Source organism: Haliaeetus leucocephalus, unplaced genomic scaffold, assembly GCF_000737465.1.
Source record: "Haliaeetus leucocephalus isolate CR32 unplaced genomic scaffold, Haliaeetus_leucocephalus-4.0 Scaffold555, whole genome shotgun sequence".
Classification (NCBI taxonomy): Eukaryota; Metazoa; Chordata; class Aves; order Accipitriformes; family Accipitridae; genus Haliaeetus; species Haliaeetus leucocephalus.
Genome location: NW_010972991.1, coordinates 20807996 through 20831046, shown reverse-complemented (window position 1 = coordinate 20831046; position 23051 = coordinate 20807996). Strand labels below are relative to the sequence as shown.

The following is a 23051-nucleotide window of genomic DNA, read 5'->3' as shown; positions in this document are numbered from 1 at the left end:
GGGGCCGGGGCGGGCGGTGACCATGGAAACCGAGCGCACGCGGAGCGCCGCCCTCCTTCCCGCCGGGCCGCCGCCGCCATGATGCTGCTGGGCCGAGGGCTGGACGCCAGGTAACGGTGCGGTGAGGGGCGGAGGCGGCCCTCGGTGCCCGTTGCGGGTCTCTGCCCGTGCCCCGGAGGGCTGCTCCTGGGGGCTTGCTTGCGTGGCCGGCGGCTGGCTGCGTCGCCTGGCCTTGCCGGGCAGAGAAGGAGGCCCTGTTTCAGTCAGGGTACCCGGGGAGCGGCGTGGGGGCCGGGGGGCGATGCGGACCCGGTCCCCCTTACGGCAGCGAACCTCCCTCGGGGTCGGGGATCCGCCTCTGTTTTCCTCAGGCAAAGGCCGCAAAACTTTTCTAGGCTTAGTGTGCTATGCAGGGATGAAGTAAAAGACTTGCCGATTTAATCGGGCCTCTCGCTGACGATTTTGTGGCCGCCTTTAAGCGGTCACAAATAATTAGGAGGGGGAAAAAAAAAGGAACTCTTCGCACCCCCATCAAGGAAATGTAGTGTTTCATGTCCCAAAATTAATATTATTTGCATGGGAGTACTGTGAGATCAAAATTGTGAAGTGGGTGAGGAAACGTGCTTAAGGCTTCCCCCTCGGAGAGGAATGCTTTCGGACATGAAGACCTTTCAATAAAATAGGAAAGATGAACCTTTTTCTGAAGATTTTATCAGATAATATTAATTTTGAAAAACAACTTTATTAATTCTTAATGAGACTTACTTTCCCACTCACTGGGTGAAACCTTTCCCATTCAAATGGTTCTATGTTCAAGCATGTCCTGGAGGACTGAACAACTTACTTGGATTTTTTTTTTTCTTTGAACAAAATCTCTTTTGAACAGGCTTCTAGCTTGCTTGCCATGAAGCAACACAACTGGGTTTTTGCCCGTAGCAGAACTTTGGCCTGAAATATTTTTCCTGAAGAGTTCCTGAAGAAAGGTGTTCTTCATTTGAGTTGACTGCATTGTTGTTTAAAGTATTAAATTTCTTCCAATTTTTCTGATGTGTCCTGATATTAAGTCAATATTTAAATATTGGTCAGCATTTGGAGTTGGGATAGCTTAAGAATATGAAGAGAGTTTTTGTTTCTGTCTCTCACCGGGACAGTAGTATGAGTGAATTCTCTTGCTGAAAATTTCAGCACTTCACATGAACCACCTCGTGTAGACCGTGGAGATTTCTTGGGACCCAGTATCTGGCAGTTACTGTTAGCTAAATTGTCCTGTAGTTGATTCAGATCAACAACTGGTATGAATGCACTGACACTGATTTGGTTTAATAGTATCACAGAAGCATAACTAAAGCAAGACCATCAAATGTGGGAATAGGAAAGCAAAATATCAAGTGAAATAGATGAATTAAAATTCAGAATGACTTACCTAGATCATTAATAAAACATAGAGGCATTTGGTTCAAATAAAAAAATGAATTAAATTAATATAATTTAAAAGAAAACAATTTGTTGGTGTGATGAATCTCCTTTCTGTGTTTTTGGAGTTTTCATCTCTGTACTTGTGTCCATTCGCTTTTCTTCTCTAATTCGCAGGGATATTTATCCTCTAGTGCTGACCAGGAGCAGTTTGGTACCTGTTCACAATTTAAAGAACACTTAATACCTTTACAGATTTGCCCTCTACTGCCTAATTTCTCCAACCACTGATTTGTCTGTTTAGATTGCAGACTCTTGCAGGAAGTTGTATGACCCAGTCTTCTTTGAGACCTGCAGGTGTTACCACTATGTTAGTAATTAATACCAACGGTAATAGTGAGATTTTGCTTAACCACAGGAGGAAGACTTCCAAGCTGATTTTTGTGATTTGGGTTTTCCTCTATTTGTTCTTTGTTTTTAAGTATAAATCATGCTTTGTTTCTTTGTTATTAATTCATAAATAAGCACATATTACATCAGACTGTTACAACATTATCTTTTTAAGAATAGATTTCCATTTTGCACTGAAATGAGACATCTAAATTATGTATAAATTATCAATAATATATAGTTTTTCTTCTGTATGTGTTGTAAACATTTGCCCCTTTCTTATTTTTACTTATTTTTCTTTGGTATCCAGGGACAATCAGACTAGACAAATACAAGATGCTGTTTCAAATGTGGAAAAACATTTTGGTGAATTGTGCCAAATATTTGCTGGATATGTTCGTAAAACTGCCAGACTACGAGACAAAGCAGATCTTCTAGTAAATGAAATATATGCATATGCAGCCACAGAGACACCAAACTTAAAAGTTGGACTGAAAAACTTTGCAGATGAATTTTCCAGACTTCAGGATTATCGCCAGGCAGAGGTACAAAATTGAAGCTGTACATGTTTTGTTTGCCATCTGAACTTTGCAGTTACTTATCTGTGATTAAAAGGCAAAAGATACACTCTGCAGTCAGGAGAGAAACATAAAAGACACTTAAATATATTAGTGGCAAAGCAGGATAGGGTGCCAAAGCATTCATCATTTACTCTGCTAATAACTTTAGTGAAAACTGCCTGTGGTTAGTCCTGCTGAAGTCAGTGAATTTATCCATATGAGCACTCACAGTATTTGAGACAGAATAAGTCTTTTATTGGTCTCAGGCTTTGGATTATAATCTATGGTTAATAATGTGTTCTTTTAGTTTTGTGACTTGAATTGTCTAGCAGCAGCTGAGGTAAAATCAGTCATTTTCCTTTTGCTGAGTCTGTCATCAGAAGCAGTATGGAAGAGAATACTAACTGGAATGCTTCACTGGGCACTGACAGCCCCTCTGAGGTGCTATCAGGGACCACTGTAGATTTTGTAAGTCTGTAGTTCAACACTAAAAGTACAAACTTGATTTGGACTACATGTGAGAATATAGTCACATTTCTGCTAGATCAATGAGAGTGTAAAGAAAGGTGTTTATGCCACTTACACATTTCTGTGCAGGGCCAGTCAGACTGTAACTTATGATCCAGAATTCCAAATGCTGAGATTTAAGAAAAATTAAATTCATTCACATGTACTCAAACTAGTTTTTGGAGTACATATCTATTCTTGCAGTAGGGCATAGAAAATTCCCATTTATAGTTTTGAAAAGCTAAGAACCATTATAATTTAGAAAAGAGACTAAAGTAGTTGATGTTCTTGATGTTTTCAGATAGGATTTTTTTTAAAGAAGCATCGCAAGTAGTCTATATTAACAAAGTAGTAAAAGAAAAGCTTTTAATTAATCTATGAGGTATCTAGTCTACTAAGTAGAGGGTTTGAAAAACAAGGAATACACATAGATCTTTAACAATGTATTTAGGGCCAGATTTTTAAGAAGTAATAAGAAATCCAAGGGTGTGGATAGTGTGGGGTTGTTTTGTTTTGTTTTTTTTTTCCATAAGCTCTTATGCATCTGGCTCCAGCTGAGCCACATCTAGGTTCTTATGCTTTAATTGATGTAATAGGAATGTATCCCTCTGTTAATAGGGTAAATTTATATTATGGCTAAAGTTGTATGTGAACTCAGACTGCATGATCTCTCTGTCTGTTTTCACCTTTAAACTATGACTCTGAATTTTGAGGTGCCTATTTAACAACCCGATTTTGCTTCTTTTGATTTTTTTTTTTTAAGTGTGTTTTTAAAAACTAACATTTGGCCTATCATTCTCCTACTGTGTCTGTCCCCAGACCACCACTGCCCTTTGAAGGAGAAAAGGCAGAGGCAGGAAAGGAAAAGATAAGCTTTTAGCCTTTAAATCAAGTTCTCCTTTGCTCATGAAAACCAAATAAATAATCTCAGCTTTATTTCTTTTGGGTATCAGGTTAATTAACAGTTTTCATATATATTGACAATGTGGGCAAGAGAAAATTAGCTTTTAGGGGTTATCGATTCCTGGTCTTCAGCTGCAGTGCTAGATACATAAATGCTGAGGTGTTAGGTATACTTGCACATCTGGAAGGGTAAGAAAGCAAGATGGGCAGGTTATTTGGTATGTCCATATCATGTGCTTCATTTAGAGCCTTACTGCCCTATCACATTCTATTCTATTATTAGTTTAAGTGAACTTGTTTGACAGTGCACTGGTAGGGTGTAGTAAAGGAGACATGTTTGCTTAGTTGGCATAGATTTTGACTGACTGGTGACTGCCAGTTTAGAGGGGAGTGTAATGTCTGTCCCTTCCTAGTAGAGGTATGCACCTTGTCCTAATGCGGACACAACAATGATGGGCCAGATGACTCACTGGTCCAAAGTCATCAGCAGCTTATGCTGGGGCCACTCAGGCAGCATTGTCAATTTTGACAAGCAGGCAGGTCTTATCCTATTGCCTGTCTACCATATGTAGCTGTTTTTCTGACTAGAACTGAAACAACAATTCAGATGCACTCATCCATGAGAGCATTCATGCATTTTACACAACCTGTTGTTGGTATTTTTAATATTTTCAATACCTATGATGCTGTTTCCGTTATTTTTAAGAACAGAAGTGTTGCATTTCATACAGTATGTTTGACAGCAAAGATGGCTTAGTCCATAATCTATCAACAAGTGTAGAGCAAATACATTGATCTTTAGGTAGAAAGCTACAGATCTCCAAGATGTAGTGTTTGATGCATTTAGTACTCAGTTGTTAGAATCTCCATGTTTCATTTATCCTGATGTATTGCCAATGAAGAAAAAGGAATTCCATGAGAAATCAGCTTGAGCTCCTCAAAATACAAATTATTTACTGGTTAATTTAATTGCCTCTGGTTTTTGCAATATTTTTAAAACCTCCATCCCACTATATTTTCAGCATATATGGACTAAATTCCTAATAAGATGAGTCACTAGTAAATGAATTGTTTCCTCTTTCTGCACACCATAGATGTGGATGATTTTAGTGACCTTGTGATTTCTTTTGTAGGTTGACAGGCTTGAAGCCAAGGTTGTTGAACCTCTGAAAAGTTATGGGACCATAGTGAAGCTTAAAAGGGTAGGTTTAACGCCTGTTTCTCACAAGGAACATTTTGGTGTTCTGGCCACTCAGTTGAAAACTTCTACTTTACAGGGGGGAGTGGTTCTGATTTTTCATATTGCAGTAATCAGACTAGCTAAATTATATAGTAATACATCTGAACTGAAGCTATATATATATATGTTGGAGGGAAAAGCTTTGATGTGAAGACAAGGATATTCAGACTCCTGGAGCACAAGCAAATGCTAAAAAAAAAGCATTGTGGATAGTGTGAAACTTCCTGGATAGTGCAAATTCAGGATGTTTTTCATTACAAATAATGTTGTTCTGTCATTGTTGTTATTCAGACTTCCAAAAGGTGAATTACATGTAATGCTTTTCGCTCTTTGTCATCTATATGCTGCCTTTAACAGCTTTTCTAACTTAGAATTGCATTCTACATTGAAGTTCATAATGTAGAAGGCACTTTTTGAAACTGATAAATAGGTAGTGGCCTAAATCCCTCTCTGTCCTGCAAAGTCATCAGGATGACCTGAAGATACACAAAAAAAAATGAGGTCCCTTCATTCACTACATTCTGGAAACAGTGTATATAGGGGTCTGAAATATTCCCACAAAATATGTGTAAATTTCTTTCCTCCAGGAGGAATAAGCTCAAGCAAGTAAATTTTAATAAGCGGATACTAGTTTATAGGACGAAAGTAGTTCTTCGTAATACTTGTATATTACATAGAGGATACCTTCATCCTGTAAACTGAAATCTGTAATTTATATATATATCTGTATCATAACCTATATAAATGAAAATGCAAAATTATCATTATTTGATGATATTTTACATACAAAAATCTTACACTGTGTTCATCATGGTTAATTTGAGTACATTGTGGCATTGCATCTCAAACTAGCATTTTTCATATGTTTTTGTTCTTGTACCTTTTCAATACGGTGAAGAACCAATTATAGTGTTTGGAACTTACTGCACAGCTATCTCACTTGGTTGTTAGAGAAAGGGTTATGAAGGAAATGCATCCTGCACTTGAGCAGTACTACGTGTGGTAGTCCTTAGCAGAGTTGTGGACTTCAGAGCCTGTATCCTAGAATTTGGTATCTTAACAGTCACTCTGAAACCTAGTTTCTGAGACCTGGAACTGACTGAGTATTCTACAGGATATAAATGTTGAGGGTGGAAGACAAGTTTCATGTGTTTGTGGCAATAGCGTTGTTGAGGAGACACAGAGCACTACAGTAGTGCTTGGGGCTTCTGAAGGATTGAAGATACTGTCCTGAGGTGTGTTGCCACTGATAGCTGGTAAATGCTGAGGACAGAAGCAACTGAAGGCAGGTCATCCCTTGCAACAGTGAATGGCATTTCCTATCATCTTTGCCTTTCAGAATGCCAGAAAGCATTACATAATATTTATCTTGGCTACAGTGAGTACAAGAGCATTCTTAAACTGTAGATGGAATTAACTATTTTATCAACATACCTGTTAACTAAGAGAGACTCCACTAAAGATGTAGGCCATTAAATGATTGTATTTCTTTTCCCTCTGCCCATCACCATAAACCTTGGTTAAAACTTCTACTGTCTGGTCTTCAGTTATCATCTCTAAACACTGGGACATTTTTAGTGAAGAAGGAAGTTTTGTCACCCAAGTAAAGCTAGCACACGGTGCTAGTTGTAGAACTGCTTTACCTGTGACTACATTAGCTGATTAAGTAAAACCAGGCAGAATATGTCATTATAGAGCTATTTATAAAGGGGATGTTCTCACTGCTACTTACTGGATCTGTTCCAGGGTGTACACAAAGTATTTTTGTCGTGTATCTAAAAAGAACTGTTACTATTCTGTGGGGTAAGACAGCAATGTCCTGTGATAATAAATGCTTTAAAGAGGCCTAGGTCAATCAGAATAGTGTTGTCCTTTAACTGCTAATGCAATAAAATTGCTTCATGCACATGTCTGGGTTTACTATGCTGAGTAGGTCTCTGGGGCAGGATTTAGCAGCTTCAGTGGAAGCTAATATAATATTCTTGTCCTGTAATGCAGCTTAAATGTAGGATTTTAGGATTTCTTTCTGTTTCATTGTTCTATATATCAATCTTTACTTTTCTGCTTTTTGGCAACTCTGTTCCTGGTTCCTTCATATAAAACAGGACATCATAAAACCAAGGTGATCCACCTGCAGAAGAAAGGATGGGTTTGCTTTAATAACTTCAGTGACTAAAGCAGGTAACAGTACAGTGATAAGGATCTGCCAGCTCATTGTCTGGTGGATGGACTGTAGCTGTACTTCTGTATGGTTTGAAATTAGATGGCTGACCAGAGTTCTTATGTGTGACTTGAATTCATAGTTTAAATCCAGAGGGACTATGAATAATTTTATATTCTCTGTACCTGTCCTTTATCTCACTGGCTATTACATTCCATTTCATTTTTCCTTGGGTGTAATTAAAGCATATTTTCCAAAAACATGTCAAATCTTGGTATGAAGACACTGGAGGGGGATGTAGGACTGTTTATGGTAGTTATTGGTTAGTTGATGTTTATGGTGTTTTGTTTTAAATGAAAGACTCCATCTAATCTTTGGTTCTTGTTATATGTTCCACTGAGATTAAAGAGAGCTGTGATGTTCTATTTTTTTCTGGATGAAGGTATTTAGATGCTAGTAAAACCAATTTTTCATTCTTTTCAGTTAGCTAATAATGTAGACCGTAATTCTTTAACCATAATTTTCCACAGCTTCTGAATATTTTTATGGGTTTTTTTCTGCACTCTTTTCAGTTTTTCAACATCCTGGACACAATATGTATGTAACTGTGCCCTATCTTTGTACATCCAAAACTTGTATATAGCTCCACCACTATAGCCACGCTAGCACCAGATCTTTGTCAGGCGTTGGCTAGCAGAGAAGTATGTTTGGTGGCTGTTGTTGCTACAGAGAACAGAGGTAGAGAAGGGAACAGTGCAGTCCTTGTAGGTATTTCCAAAGTACTATGTGCTAGAAAGAAAATAGTGAATTTTATAATGGTAACTCTAGTGGTTTCCTTAGCATGTTCAGGTATACTTTGCATGAAAGTCAGAACCCTTTCAGCCACAGCGTTAAATCTGATTGACTGTTTTAAATGGACCTAGAAAGTCAGTCCTGTTAACAGGGCCCAGTCATTAAATAACATGAAAATTTAGAATGTAAAGCAATAAAAAAATTGTTTTCTATTACTTTTCTTGCAGCTGCATGGTTTTCATAATGGAGAAAGCCTTTTCCAGCAGTCTTTCAGATGGCCTTAAAGGTGGTGTAAATTCCCTTTTGAAAGAACAGCAGCAAAATTAGTTTTGATGAGCTAAAGATGCAGTTGTTTTTATTATCAGAAACCAGCTCTGTGTCCCTAAAGATGAAGCAAAATGACAGCGATAAACACAAGGACATAGAAACAAACAGTAAGAATAGAAACAAGGAAGAAGCTGCGTGTTTTGATTCTGACTTCATGTACAGACTCATAATTGAAGAAACACAGCACTCTGAAATTTGGCATACTTGTGCTTGTCATTGATTAGTGATCCAGTCACAGGATCACAGAACTTTTTGAAAGAGACATTCTTGGTCGCATGTCTTTCTGGGTGAAGGAGACCAACAACCAAGTTAAAACTCTGAAATGCAAGGAAGGAGCACAGACAACTTCCTGACGCAATAGTTTTTAATAGCTTTAATCCACTCCGTTCTGGAGTGGTAGATAAATGGGACTGGTCTTTTTAGAGGAAATGATGGTTTGAAATGCATGCTCAACTCCTGCCTCAGATTTTGTTAGACTGGTTCCTTGGGCTGTATTTCTGCTTGTTCTAAGGTACTGCTCCTTTAAATTAGAGCCATCAAAATTAATGTCATTTTCCCACTCCAGTGTCAATGGAGTGATAAATATCTGACTGACAATTTTAGATTCCATGAATGCCAAACTATTTGCAGAACAGAGTTTTATAGCGTGAACAAGAATTTGAGAGTGCTACGTAAACATTCTTAAATTGTCACAGATCTTCCTAGAAGCACATCCTACTTCTCCTTTGGAAATGAGGAGCAAAAAATAATTATCAACAGTGTCTGCCTTTTCTAGATCAAGAAATTTCATGTTCTCCAGCTACATCATTACTAGGATGTATTTTGTTCCAAATATATTAAAATACCTTACTAATTAACACTTTCAGCGATGGATTTTCTATGGCACCTTAAGTTCTGTGAATCAGTTTTGTGTTCTTCATAACTTCTGATTGATACTGACTGCTGCCTGTTTTGGTTTTTTTCTTACTGATTTATTTGATGCCACTTTTTATTTCTAAATGCCACCTTTGTTCCATTGCTAAGCTCAGAATGGGCCTGTCTTCTTACTGTTTTGGGGATCTCAGCTTTTGACCATCTACAATACTTTTCATGAAGAGCTGTAAATTTTTCTTTTTTTCCCCCACATTTTAAATTATAGTGTGTGCTACAGAGAGTTGTGCAAGGTGCTAACTCTCTTGGTCCCCATTGACTTTTCTTTCAGGGGATCATTTAACAGGATAAGATCAATAAAATCTGGTTTTGTTAAAAGCAGAAGCTTTGTTCATTTTTTCTAGGCAATGCATGTATGAAGAAAAGTATTATCCTAGATCTATTTCAAACATGTCTAAAACATTTTATTTCCAGGATGATCTTAAAGCAACTTTAACAGCAAAGAACCGCGAAGCCAAGCAGTTATCTCAACTGGAAAAGACACGTCAGCGGAATCCATCAGATCGACACATTATTGTATCCTGTATTTCTAGTGGCTATAAGAAATATTCTTAAAATTTCTTGGGAATTAAACTATTGTGTTTAGAAAGTAATAAGAGAAGAATCCTCTGTAGAGGGACAGTTTCCTATGTTGATGTTGAATCTTTTCTTAAACTTTATGATGAGTTACAGCTTGTAATAGCTGCTTTGTTACTCCCTTTTTGATTGAAAAGAAACTACAAAGTATTTTATATGTTTATGCAAGAGAGCTAGGCATAGATCGCATCTAGGGATTTGGAGGGTTTTGAAAATAAGTGTAATCAGACTGTGGATTTTTTTGTTTTACTGTTTTTCTCCCTGTCATTTTGGTAGTTGCTGTGCTTCCTTGTACCTAGGTGGGGTTTGAGTTTCCTCCAACTGTGAGATGAAGTGTGAAAGGGAAAGTTGTTTTTCTGTTAGTAGAATACTCAACCGGACTACTCTTCCTTTCAAAATATCAGTGACCCTCCCCAGTATAGTATTCAGTATCACAGAGGGAAAAATTAAGCCTCTACAGAATTTCCATTAAAATCTCATTGAAATTTCAAATTCTGAAGCAATCAGAATCTAGGAAATCCCAAACTAAAGGGGATCAAGGCAATCCTACTTCAGTCCCCTTATGCCTGTGTATTAAGATAGAGATTTTAAGTTCATGGTGATGTGCTGTTTATTTTTTATTACACTCTATCATTGGACTCAGGAGTGAAGCAGTCCTATTCTTTGTCAGATTTAATCAACTTTATTTCAGAAATTAGGATCTTTCTAGTGATTGGGGCATGGGACTGCCGAAAGAGCAAAAATTGTGATGGTCAAATGCCACCCATGAGAATTACATTTTATTTTTGTCTCTGCCAAAGAATTCCCATTTAATATTAATCAAATCAGTTAAATCAAGTGATGACTAATTCGAATTCCTCATGTAATAAAGACATATGGATGTGAGCCATAGGGTTAGAACTTGAGCTGTGATGCAGAGTTGTGTTCCATTAGAATTAATGGAGTAAATGGTAACAGTAAGCTATTTTCCCCAAAGGGAAACTGGTCCCATTTTTTTCCCTCTTGTGCTAATTCCCAGTTGATTTCATCAGTATATGGCTGGCACCTAGCTTGTTTCTTCTTGTCTCTTGCTAAGCTACTCCTTCTGTGTAATATCCTTCTGTGGCTTAGCTTCTTGTAACACCTATGTTTTCTGTACTTAAGACTTTGCCTGAAGAGTTATTAAATCTCAGTCTGGTTTTGCATATGGCCAAAGGCACCAAACACTACATATTTGCATTTTAAAGTGATCAACACAAAATGCATAAAAAGTATTGGGAGCAAGAATATGTTCATTTGCTTTTGAGGATGTATGCAGGTCAGCTTTTCGGTCTGAGAGAGGCTTCACCATGTTCGTTAGCATAACTGTTAGGCTCCAGCAGTGGTTCTCTTATTTTTGAGCAACTGTGATGTTTCAGCAGCTAACAACTTTGGCCACAGATAGCAAAGAATCTGTACTCACTCCCAGATTTCAAGTTCATCTTATAAAACTTGGGGGTAGTACAGCTTTGAAGTGAAAACCTTACCAGATTTTTTTTAAATATAAAATTGTATTTTTTAAAATCAGAATTTATTTTTCTTTTTTCCCCCTGAAATGGGTCTACCTATGTTGTCTGATTTTTTTTAAATTTTTTTTTTTAATAAATAAATAACAAAACCCTCAGTCCAAGACAAACAGCTGTCCTGACATATTTTTGCCTGGATACTTGAATTCTAGCAAAGCTGTAACAACCTAAGTAATGTCTTAGAGCAGGAAGCTTCAGACAACATAATAATAGCACCCTCCAAGTATACATAAGTTTTGAAGTAGCTGAGGTAAATACTTCACAACATATTAAAAGTAGAAGTGAAAACAGATACTTTTATGAATATTGATTGTTATTTTGCCATTTTTTTCCTTTACTAATATTTCCAGTCACAGGTAGGTGTTTCAGAAGAGAAAATACCAAACTGCTGTTGTGCAAACTATGCAGGTTCTGCAAGTTTAGACATTTCATTCCACAACAAACAAAATTCCTTTCCCAAAGCATCTGCGCACAAAATCTGGCCAGTCTATTTAAGATGGATTGAGAAGATATATTTGATTATCATAGAAATAACATACTGTATTTGCATGTGTAGTGGCTGCTTATGCATAACAGCTGCCTTCATTTACAGAGAGTGATTGTAATAATTGAGAATACACAAAATGTCTTTTCTTAGTCTGTTTCCCTCTGCGTTTTGGGCAAAATCAAGAAAGCACGATGAACATGTGACTTTACGTACTACTAAAGATCATTACCAATTTTGTTTGCCCAGTAATGGCAGAATTCTGTCTATGACTTTAAGCTGTTTTTGTAATGAGATTGTTTCAACTTCATAATCCTGTAATATAAAGTTACCAGATTTTAATGAAAGAAAAAGAAGTGACAGAACATGCCTTGTGCCTTAGGTTTCCATATACATACAACACTAAAAACTAGATCATGGGAACTGGGGTTGTGGTGTCTATTTCTATTTTTAAAAAAAAAGTTCCTCTCTTAAGTTGCAGTGTTGTAGAAATGGGAAGAATCCTACGTCTTGATCGTAGGATGCAATTACTTGATCCTTATACTATTTCCAAATCCCAGGACAGAATAGATTCCTGATGATATTCACTGACAGAGCCTGTAAGTAAATACTGTCTTGACTAGTCTATGACGTTTGACTAGTAATGTATGGAAAATAAGTTTAGACCCAAATTTTGCAGTCTTCAAGTGCAAACTCTTGCATCTTTACATCATTAATTTGTAATAGTATACAGTTCTCAGACTTTACTTAACCAGAATAGCATCAATATCTTTATTGAAATGGTAGTGTGCATTTTTATACAGTTCAGAGTTATATCTAATAAAATACATAGCTAAAATGCTTTTTGTAGTAACAAAATAAGAAAAACTGTAGGGATTGGTTGGTGTGTCGCCTTCCCAGTGCCTGTTGAAGATGGTTTTTATAAAAGATTTTAATAATATAAATATACTAAAAATATAAAATACCTGAAATGCTTTTGGATCTAAAAATGGTATTAACTCTAGTCTGCTGATTGAGATACTTATGGGAGAAGTGCATTAGTTCCAGCTGCTGCTCTATTATCTATTCAAATAATTCATAAAAACTTAGTAAGATGAGGTTCAGCGCATAACACTGGAAAAGATTCATTCTAGACTCAGCAGGTTGATCTGCGCTTGAAAATAAAGGGTGATCTTTTCTGCTCATTCACCACTCTGGCCTGTGAACTCCTACCCTCTCCTTTACACCAGCTTAAGAAATATCTTAACTTTTCTGAAGGGTAAACCCTTGCGCTGGGTTAATTCCCTGAACCCAGTCACTGTGTCACCAGTGGAGTGTCAGGGCTGGCTCAGTGGAATTAGCGGATGATTATTACAGAAAGTGGATTAGGGCAGTGGAACTTTCCTGACTGGCTGCAGCTAGTCATTTTTCATGTTTCAGATCAAAGTCACAATGGTGTAGAAGGCATCTTTATTTGTTTATTAAGCTACAAACAAATTTACAAATACAGCAACACAGATGTGTAGTATCTTGAAAACCTGAACTTGAATGTTTTCAGGGCAATTAGAGTAAATACCTTTGTATCAAATACAGGACTAATTTCACCTTTGTGTTACTTTACCAGGCTGAAAGTGAATTGCACAGAGCTTCACTGGATGCAACTCGAACAACACGGCAATTAGAGGAAACCATTGATAATTTTGAGAAACAGAAAATAAAGGACATAAAAGTATGTGTGCTCACATTTCAGTATATGACAGCACATTTCATCTTGCATAATAAAGTTACTATAGTTACTCTGGCAAGATTAGCAACATTTAGTATTAACTTAAGCCTACATAAATACAAATCTTGTGGTATTAATATTTCATAATCCAAATATCATGCAATTAAAAAATCAGTTCATTATTCTTACAGTTTATTGAATTCAGAATTTTCCTGTATCTGATTGTTTAGTGTCGGCACTTCCAACAGTTGCTGTATTCTACTTTACTGGTAGCTGCATTTGTTAGTGGAATGATATATGTGGATTAATATCAGCAAAATTAACAGAAAGAGTGATAAGTAAATAATACATTTATCCGTGCTGAAATTTGTGTAGGTTACTGCAGTTAAAACTTTTACTGATGCAGCAAGCACAAAATGTTCAGTGAGTGCAAGTAATCAAAGCTTTCATTTCTCTCTTAATGTCAAACATAAAGTGGCTTAAGTCCCAAAGACTATAGTGACTGAAAAACACTTGCATTATGTGATCTCAAATTTAATTATAAAATTGCTGAAATGAGATACTTTTTTATTTGGGGGGAGGAAACAGACTAAGTAGGAAAGAATGAAAGATGGTTGAAAAACCCAACCAAACCAACCAGTACTTGGATGTTAGAGTAATACGAAAAAGATTGTGTGAGTTCTGAAGCTGTCATTGTTGTTTTTTAATATATATATGTAAAGAATATTTTATTATATAAAATATATAATTACCTGTAAATTATAGGTATGTATAGAATTTATAGATAATTTATCCCCAACTTGTTAAAAAGACTGCCATCAATACATCGGAAATCCACTGACTATATCTTGCAAATACGTATCAAGGAATATCAAGGGAGTTTTCAGCATGGCATTTTATTTATTCCTAATGAGTCTCCTCTTTGCTTTTAAAGCATTTACTTGGAATTTAGTATGAAATAAAAACTGTGTGACAGCCTAGCCAACATTTATGTTTAATTTCTAAAATTCAGATCCGACTACGTAAAAGTACTAGGTATCATGCAGTTATTTGTATCGTATAAATACCAAGTACAGAATTCAGTAATTTCTTGTATTTGAAGTGGAAATGTACTTTACTGCATTAAGAAAACCTTTGTTTTCATTTGCTTTTAGAACATATTTTCTGAATTTATAACTATTGAAATGTTATTCCATGGGAAAGCTTTAGAGATATATACTGCTGCCTACCAAAATATCCAAAATATTGATGAAAATGAAGATTTAGAGGTAAGAGTGATTAAGATTTGCTTTTCCATTTACTTACTACATAAAAACAGTTTTCACACTTTGGGGCTATACAGGTCCCAGGCAGAAAATGCAACATGTTTCAGGTTCTCAGAACAAACTTCTTAGTATACTGAGCCCTTTTTTGCACTTTTCCAGCAAGAGCATGCAGGTTTATAAACTCAGAGATTTTAAAAACAGAGGAGAACTGCAGTGGCTATCTAATCTTTCCCACAAAATAAGGATAAGAGACTTTTCCTAAATTAACTGCCACTCCAAGTTCAGCTAATCATAGTTCTTAAAGAAAACCTCTGCAGTGAACCTCATTGTAAACATGCACAGTGAGAGAAAATCTTACACTGCTCTAGTAAGATGTTCTAAAGACTAACTACTTCATTAAAAATATCTCTCTTCTTTCTGTTCTGAGTTTTGTTTGCTTGTTTTCACCTTTCAGTCATTGTTTTTCATTAGGCTGTTATAGAATTAAGAGACATTAGTTACCAAATTGCTTTTTTTGTCTTATGGCACTTATAGCTTCCTCTCAAGTCACCCTTTCTGTTCTCTTTGAGTTATAGTCTCTCTTTTCCAAGACATGTTTTTCAGTCCTTTATTCATTCTTGCAGTTCTTCTGGATGTTGGGCCTTTAAACTTACTATCTTTGAAATGTATGTTGTGTATATGTGTTCAGCTTGTCAAGAAAGTTGGATCATTTTCTGTCTTTTTTTGTAAATCTTACCAGTCCTAATTTTATTTTTTCCATGACATAGCTCAGGACCAAGGATGGCAGTATTCAGTTAGCACAAGACATACAAAATTAGGATTCTTTGTCACATTTGAGACTACTTGGTATTTTTACTTCATTTAAACGACACCATGGCAATTTTGTACTATTCTGGCTTCACAATTGAAATGTCATGTGGCATGACTTCAAAAATATCCTTTAAGTTAATACTTTGTCTTTCACAACCAAATTTCTAATCTCATTTTATATGTCCTGTTAATTGGATAATATTTACTTTCCACAAAAATATTGACTGACCATAATTCTACCATCTTCCTGGACTTTATTAATAATAAAGTCTTGCATGAACAGCTGCTTTATTTTTAGTATCAGCCTGTTAGTCTGTAATTTGTTCTTTGGCTATTGGAAGGAACTTGTAAATATAATGGATATTACAGTCTCCCCTGTATTCTAAGGGTTTTCCCAAATTTTTCTTGGGCTGCACATCTCCTGTACATTTCAGAGAAAATTTCTCTGATGCAGCTGTGACTGGCAGCAAGGATTTGCTTATGAAGGGGCTAAGAGTTTATCTCTCCCAAGAACTGGAAAGCCTGCAGGGAGTTGCTGGGGTTCATACCTCTAGGTTAGCATGAAACTCAGCTACGTATGTTGGTGGGAAACCATTGCAGTTTTCTTCTTGTAAATCCCCTGAGATCTCTGAAGAATGTTTACTTTGACCGTGTAAATGTGTTGACATGTCTCAGGTTGAGCAAGGATGTTGTTTCAGCTAAAAGTGATTGAACTACAGCTGATGCGTATCTCTAGAGCAGGTTTAATTGTCCAATGCTGCATTTTTGTTAGCTTCAGTCTTGGTGATTGCTAGCTTGCAAGCTGTATCATGGTACCCAAGTCACAGCTTTCTTCATTTGAACAGGTTTTTCGGAGCTCACTTTATCCACCAGACTATCAATCTCGCTTAGACATAGTTCGTGCAAATTCAAAGTCCCCCCTGCAAAGAACTGGCTCCTTAAAATCTTCATTGAGGACAGTACAGGTAAGAAAGAAAAATTAAATGCTAGATCACTGTATCAAAAGAATGTCTTAAGTAAAGCCTTAGCTAATGTACATGTGCATGGATCCACTATGTTTACTCAGTTCAGGACAGTTACAGAGGTAAAGACACTTCGAAGGGCATAAAGATCATAGTAAGCTTTTAACAATGCAGCTTCTAAATATCATTTTTATTTGATGAAAAAACAGAATCAGCTTTTAAAGCTGCATTGTTTCCTTTTGAAAAATAGCCACTTCCAGCTATATTATTTCTTTCATCAAAAAACTGTGGCATCTCGCAGAAAAAAGGTCTAGGAGCTTACTGGAAACAGAATTGACATTCTTTAAATGACGCATATTCTTAGTCTCAGTATCCAGATCTTAGAGTGTGGATTCTCTGCCAGATCCTGACTCAGACTAGTGATACCTCCTAGCAGCAGAGCAAACCCATGACCAACAGACCTTTCCTTTTATACTCTGAAAATTCTGAGCAGGTGAGGAAAAGGAGGATGATAAAAATAAGTGAAAGTGCCACTGCTTTTGAACCAGCTACCTTGCAAAAATATTTGACACTTGTTTGCAGCAGTAAACTTCCAGACATTGCAAAATGGCTAAATTATTTTTTCTTTATTGCAGCCTTATCATGTAACTTAAGATGATTCTTATCAGTGTTTCGGTTAAAGACAAAGATGGCCAAATCTAAAATGTACATTTCCCACTTTTCTTCTTTGGATAGAATCATGCATCGATATTGCAATGCCAGAAAGTTTTCTTGACTTCATACATACCATTACCCCTTCTCTGCTCTCAACACAGAAAGGATCAATTATTAGTTGAGTTATTCTGTTGAAAGTATGAGTTGTGCCATCTGAAAAGTTAAAAGAACGCAGTGATGCAAGTGCATGAAGACCAATCTTGACTTTGAATAAGTTGCCTGTCCTATCAAACAAGCAAATTTCACATTCAAGCTACTTCAAAAAATGTTTACCCATTCATTTTTTTGAAGACCAGAGGAAGCTGTCAAAAATCTGTTGCTATCTTCCTTGAGAACTTCCTGCAGTGCTGTAAAACTGTATCAGAGGTATAGAAGCATCTGTAATTACTTTGAGGTGCCACACATAGCTATGTTTTGGACTCTCTTAAAAAACAAACACCCCCCCCCCTCCAAAAAAAAAAAAACCCCAACAAAAAAAAACAACAGAAAACAATGTGTGTACACTGTGATTTCTCTCAGAGATAGAGTAGAACTCCATTTTGACTAACTTCCAAGTTTACCTTACTCTTCTCCTAGACCTCTTTTAGCAATAACTTCAGATGTTAATGTTCTCATAACCTCTAACTGGAATGCCTGAAAAGAATGGGAAGTCATCTAGACCTAGAGGGAAACTGCAATACATTCAAAATAACGTCATCTTACTGGGCTATGCAGTGTATCTGCAGAGGAGGATCACATGGCAGAAAAAAGGCCTGGAACACCCTACTAATGCAGTCAGTATAGGGCAGCGAAGAAGAGGCAGGCATCCTGTTCCATACATCCCCCATGCTGCCCTTTCTGATTCTGCAAATAGTATGTTGCATCAGGATCGCTACCTTGAGTTACACTAAGGGCTCTAATCTCTGGAACCCACCAAACCCCTCACTAGCAAAAAATGCTGCATTCAGAAAAACCTTCAGGTGACTTGTTTTACCTTTCTGTAAATCTTTCACTCCCAAAGTTTACACAAGTCTGGTTTCATGCTACATAATAATCATTTACTGATCATTTACTGACCATAATGTAGTACTTTGGAATTTGCAATTTAAAGCAATATAAATAATACGGTAAGCAGTTCACTGAATCACACAGACTAAGACTACAGCGCAGAGGAGGCACACAAACACTAACCTGTAGGTGGGGGGCGCAGGGTGGGTAGTCAGGGCATACCAGATGGGATAAATGGCACTGGTAACACAATACTTGTCTTTCAGAGGATTTAGCACATACCATCCTTGAATTTATTTCTGGTTCTGTGGACTACCTTTCTGTATTATTTCCATATTAAAAAAACTAAAGTACTCCTTGAGCTTGCTTCATTTTTTCACAAAGAGCTACCTTCTTTTCAAGTTCTGGTGCCTTAACGTGATATTATGTTGTAATCTAAGTGTCATGTTGCTTTGTGAAGCAACATGATAATCTAAGTGTGTCCTGTCACTTACTGCTGGAGTGAGGACTCTGGAAGGAGTACTGTATGCTAAATTATCAAAAGCAGGAATTTGCAAAGACCACTGATATTTTTGTGTCCATCTTAATGCTTTTGTCTTGCAACTAACTCTTTCCCCCCTTGACTTCCATGGTTGTTTTCAACTCGCACTTGGACTAGCTGAAGCAACTGAGATGCTAGTTTTTCCATCCTACTTGCCAGGCTTCATTTAGCAGACAGTACTATAAAACCACAAGAAAAGGAGCCATGGCCAATCCTGCTAGAAAGAATTAATGTCCCCAGCTGCACTGACAATACAACAAGGCTACTTGCATTTTTTAATTTCTATGCAATTGCTATGATCATGAGAGAAAACTTCTATGCACCAGGGAAGCTGTTTTTCATAGGATGGCTCCCCATTATGAGAAAACCTCTTCAGGGGTTCAGGGCTTTCTTTAAACATGACTATTGCAGATACTTAGTTTTATACAAGTTCTGAAAAGGCCATTTAAGTTTTCATGACAATCCTTTGTCAATCCCTTCGTTTTTCACTTGGCAATTTATTTTCAGCATTTCATTTTACTGATTCAGGTTGGTATGCTGTACTTCAGACAACTATAGCAGAAGTGAATGACCGTTTCCAGATATTTTAAATCAAGCTTAACTACGCAAGTTTTATCCACATGCATTTAATATAGCCAACTGTTTTGCACCTGCCTTCTAAGACAGCAAAGCATCATTTTAACCATGGTTGAAGATGTCTGCATCCAGGTGTTCCAACACTGCCCGCTGTGTGAGACATGAGGAGAGAATTGCCATGCTTTCTGTAGTAGCACATGCAGTGAAACATGCAGCTTAACAGCTTAAGCAAGGACAGTCATCACCTACATGCAAACTTAAAAAAATTCATTTTCACATAAAATTGTTTATGATGAGCAACAAATTATCAGATTCCATTAATTTTTTTAAATTAAATTCTTTTTTCAGCATTAGTAATCAAAAATTAAATTTTCAAATACTGGTATGTTCTAGCTTTATGGCAAAGTAACATGGATTTAAACTGCCTAATTTCCTTTCTCACTTTCCTGACTGATCCAGTTTGGTTCTTAGGTTAGCCATCTTGCCACCACCTCACCGCCACCAATGATAATATTTAATTTACTATTTAGTTAATTACAGCATGGTCAGAGGTACTTGAGTAGTGAGCAGAAAAAAGCCCTAAAGTGAAAATAGCACCTCTTATTTCAGGAAAGGGGAAGGGGGAGCTTTTGTTCAGAAATATGATTGAAGTTCTGCTTAAGAATTTCAGATGCTCTTAACTAGAAAAAACTTGGAAAATTAGCCTATCCATTGAAATGAAGCTACCTTGGTAAACAAGCTCAATCTGCAGCACTCCTTAATCTCCAATTACAAATCAGTGTCATTGTCTTTTTCTTCTTTCACAGAATGAAAGATTGCTGGTTTAGGCATTTAGACTCAAGTTAACCCAGCTTCATCCAGTGATTAACTCCATTGTCTCTTATGTTCAGAGATTTGTAAGCAAGCATTTGCTTCAAGCTAAATTATGTACTTTGTGAGCGTCAACAAGACTAAGGATTTTTCTGCTTTCATTAGTTCAGTGATTGCAGTTTGCTTTATGCACACACAAAAAACTTTTGTTACATACATAGCTGTATGAATTATGAAATCTCAGAAGTCAAGTTAATAACCAGCATTTAAGGACTGTTAAAATAGGGGCTGTTTAAAAAAAAAAAGAAAAAAAGGCAAGTTTTGTCTTCAATACTGAAGTTTTATTATATCACTTATGTGAGAAAACTCAGAAAATACAACCAAAATTAGCACTGCAGATGCCCTTAGAGAACTGCTGAACCTAAAATCATTTTTCAAAAGCATTCCAGATGACTTGTATAACTATCTTTAATGTTCCTTTTCTCATGGGGAAAGAAAAAAAAACATATATTCTACTTTAAATTGTAAATGTTGCATCTTCTATGAAGAATCTGTCTTCAATAGGAATTAGATTAATCCCTCATTAGAAGAAAGTATAGATTGCAGACTGTGTCAGATGAGATGAAAGCTTGGCAGCTGGCACTTGTTTTTAACATTTGATGAACCAAAAAAGGACTACAGCATCATTCTGAAGGGCAAGTGCTGATGGGCAGGGAAAGAAGTTCATATATGAATCAAGACTCTTCTAGTAAAGTTTGTCTAATTTATTCTCAAAAACAGCTTAGAGCAGCATCATGTTTTTCATTTAACTGAAGAAGTCTGATGTCTTCAAGATAAGATTATGCCTTAATACTCATCTTCAGCCTGCTGTCTCAACAGCCAGCCCAGAAAAAAAACTGACTTACATCCTGTTGATTTTTTAACATTAATTTGATCAATGCATAGTTTTCCCTATCCTATAATAGTTCTCAGGACTACAGGGATTTTTTAGCTTTTAAAAATCATTACTGTATTTATATTCTGTGCCATATGTCCTTCTGTTGGCATAGTGCACGTTACTAGAAGCTGAAGGGTTAAGGGATAAAAAATTTCTCCCCCTCCCCTAAATGAAAAACCTACAAGTACTTAGACTGGAAATGCCAACAGAGAATTCTTTCAGGAGAGCAAACACTTGATTTACTGTTGCTGGATTTTTGTTTTAGCAGATTTCCAGCAGTATGCTAAGAAAAGACGAAGAAGAGGAGGAGGAAGATGAAGATGAGGAAGAGGAGGAGGAGGAGGAGGAGTTAGATGCTACTAAGGAAGTGAGATAACAAAACTGTTCTAAGAGTCTTTTTATTTTTTTGATTGGGGGAAAAAAAAAAAAGATTTCCCTTTATGTAAAGGCTTTTGTGTGTTAATCAAAAACTTCACTGAGGCTGTATTTTTAAAATTCCAACAGGAGCAAGAATTGGCACTAATAGTAGAGTGCCAGACAACAAATGACCAGTTTCAAAGAATGGAACAAAATCTGCTGAAAATGGACAATTTCAGTAGCTAGAAAATGAAATATTTAAAGTAGAATCCTGTATTATATTTGCATAGATGTTACATTGCAGTCACATTTGCTTAAACTTACATGATGAACAGTGTCCAAAACCTGCACTAAGCTGACAAGCAATTATGAACATAAGGTTTTGCTTGTTACTTTGCCAGTATATTACCTTATTCTCTAGCTACACATCTTGGATTTACTAAGTCCTCTAGTTATACCCATCATAATTGGTTTTATACATCCTAAAGTAACTGTTGTACTCAAGAAGCTGATGACAGCAACAATCCTGTTAAATTTCATTTTGTTACCCACCTTGGATGGCAGAAGGCAGGGTGAGGTGTATTGTTTTTTCATCCTCGTTTTCCTCACGCTTGACTATGACTTTTGATTCCTTTACACATACAGAATGAACGTTGTCAAATAAGGACCTAGCCCAGTATCTTACTTTTAATGCTGCTTTGCTTTTAAATAAAAGTGCCTTCATAATAAAACTAGTTGATATTTTATATAGTTGACATTTATTATATTAGTTGACATGCCACAAGTTTCATGTGTCTAAACCAGTTGATTCAGTTACCAATTCCATCAAACATACAAGAAATTGCACTTTTTGAGTGTAATTTCCTATCCTCTTTGGAGATGGTGGTTATGCATGTTCATTTTTTAATAGCATACACTTGTCTGCCAGAAAGCTGCTACCATATTTTTTATCTCCAGCTTTAGTATCTGCTAAAGAAAGAACACATGTATAAATCTAAACCTGTTATAACCAAATATTCTTTCAGTTATGGAAATAAACCAGAAAGTGAATTTTTAATATTGATGCTGCCTTTGTCCACTAATGCAAAGTATGCAATGCATACTTGTTTTGACAGGTGAAAAAAACAGGTTTTGCAAAAATTAATGTGATGAAAATATAAGTGAAAATGTGACAATATAGGGTTCCGTTTTAAACCCAGAAAAATAGTTTTACACAATTAACACACTATTGACATTGAACTACTGTTGACAAGGGGTAGAATACTAATGACTAAAACTTAAAAAGTAACTAATTCCCATCTATTTCAGTGAATAGGGCACTTCAATAAATATCTGTATCACAACATCAGAATTAATGATGATCACTTTACCATTTCATATTCAGCGAAGTCATGTAGTCCATCTCCAAAACAGATGGTTAACTTCACGACTACAGCAGGTTTTCATATAATGCACATATATGCAATAGCGATTATTTCTGTACTATGTCTTGAAAAAGGAATTCTGAATAAAAAAAGGAAGCAATGTTTAGATTAATTCCCACTAGGAGATCAGTAGCTA

The 23051-nt window shown here is 36.4% G+C and overlaps 1 protein-coding gene across 1 annotated transcript; it reads left to right on the top strand.

Moving 5' to 3' along the window:
• The first annotated feature begins 38 nt into the window (after positions 1-38).
• FAM92A1 (family with sequence similarity 92, member A1) lies at positions 39-21510 on the top strand. The gene is made up of 9 exons (XM_010577113.1): positions 39-110; positions 2114-2348; positions 4907-4975; positions 9638-9739; positions 11694-11699; positions 13431-13535; positions 14687-14800; positions 16453-16572; positions 21403-21510. Exons 1-9 carry the CDS (start codon positions 79-81, stop codon positions 21508-21510), a joined length of 891 nt encoding a protein of 296 aa, XP_010575415.1. The 5' UTR covers positions 39-78.
• Positions 21511-23051: the final 1541 nt, after the last annotated feature.

Excerpts from the sequence above, each read along its gene's own strand:
- FAM92A1 (XM_010577113.1), top strand. The coding sequence starts at position 79 with ATGATGCTGCTGGGCCGAGGGCTGGACGCCAG. Across the intron at positions 2,349-4,906 it reads AGGATTATCGCCAGGCAGAG|GTTGACAGGCTTGAAGCCAA; the intron begins GTACAAAATTGA and ends TTTCTTTTGTAG. Across the intron at positions 14,801-16,452 it reads ATGAAAATGAAGATTTAGAG|GTTTTTCGGAGCTCACTTTA; the intron begins GTAAGAGTGATT and ends TCATTTGAACAG.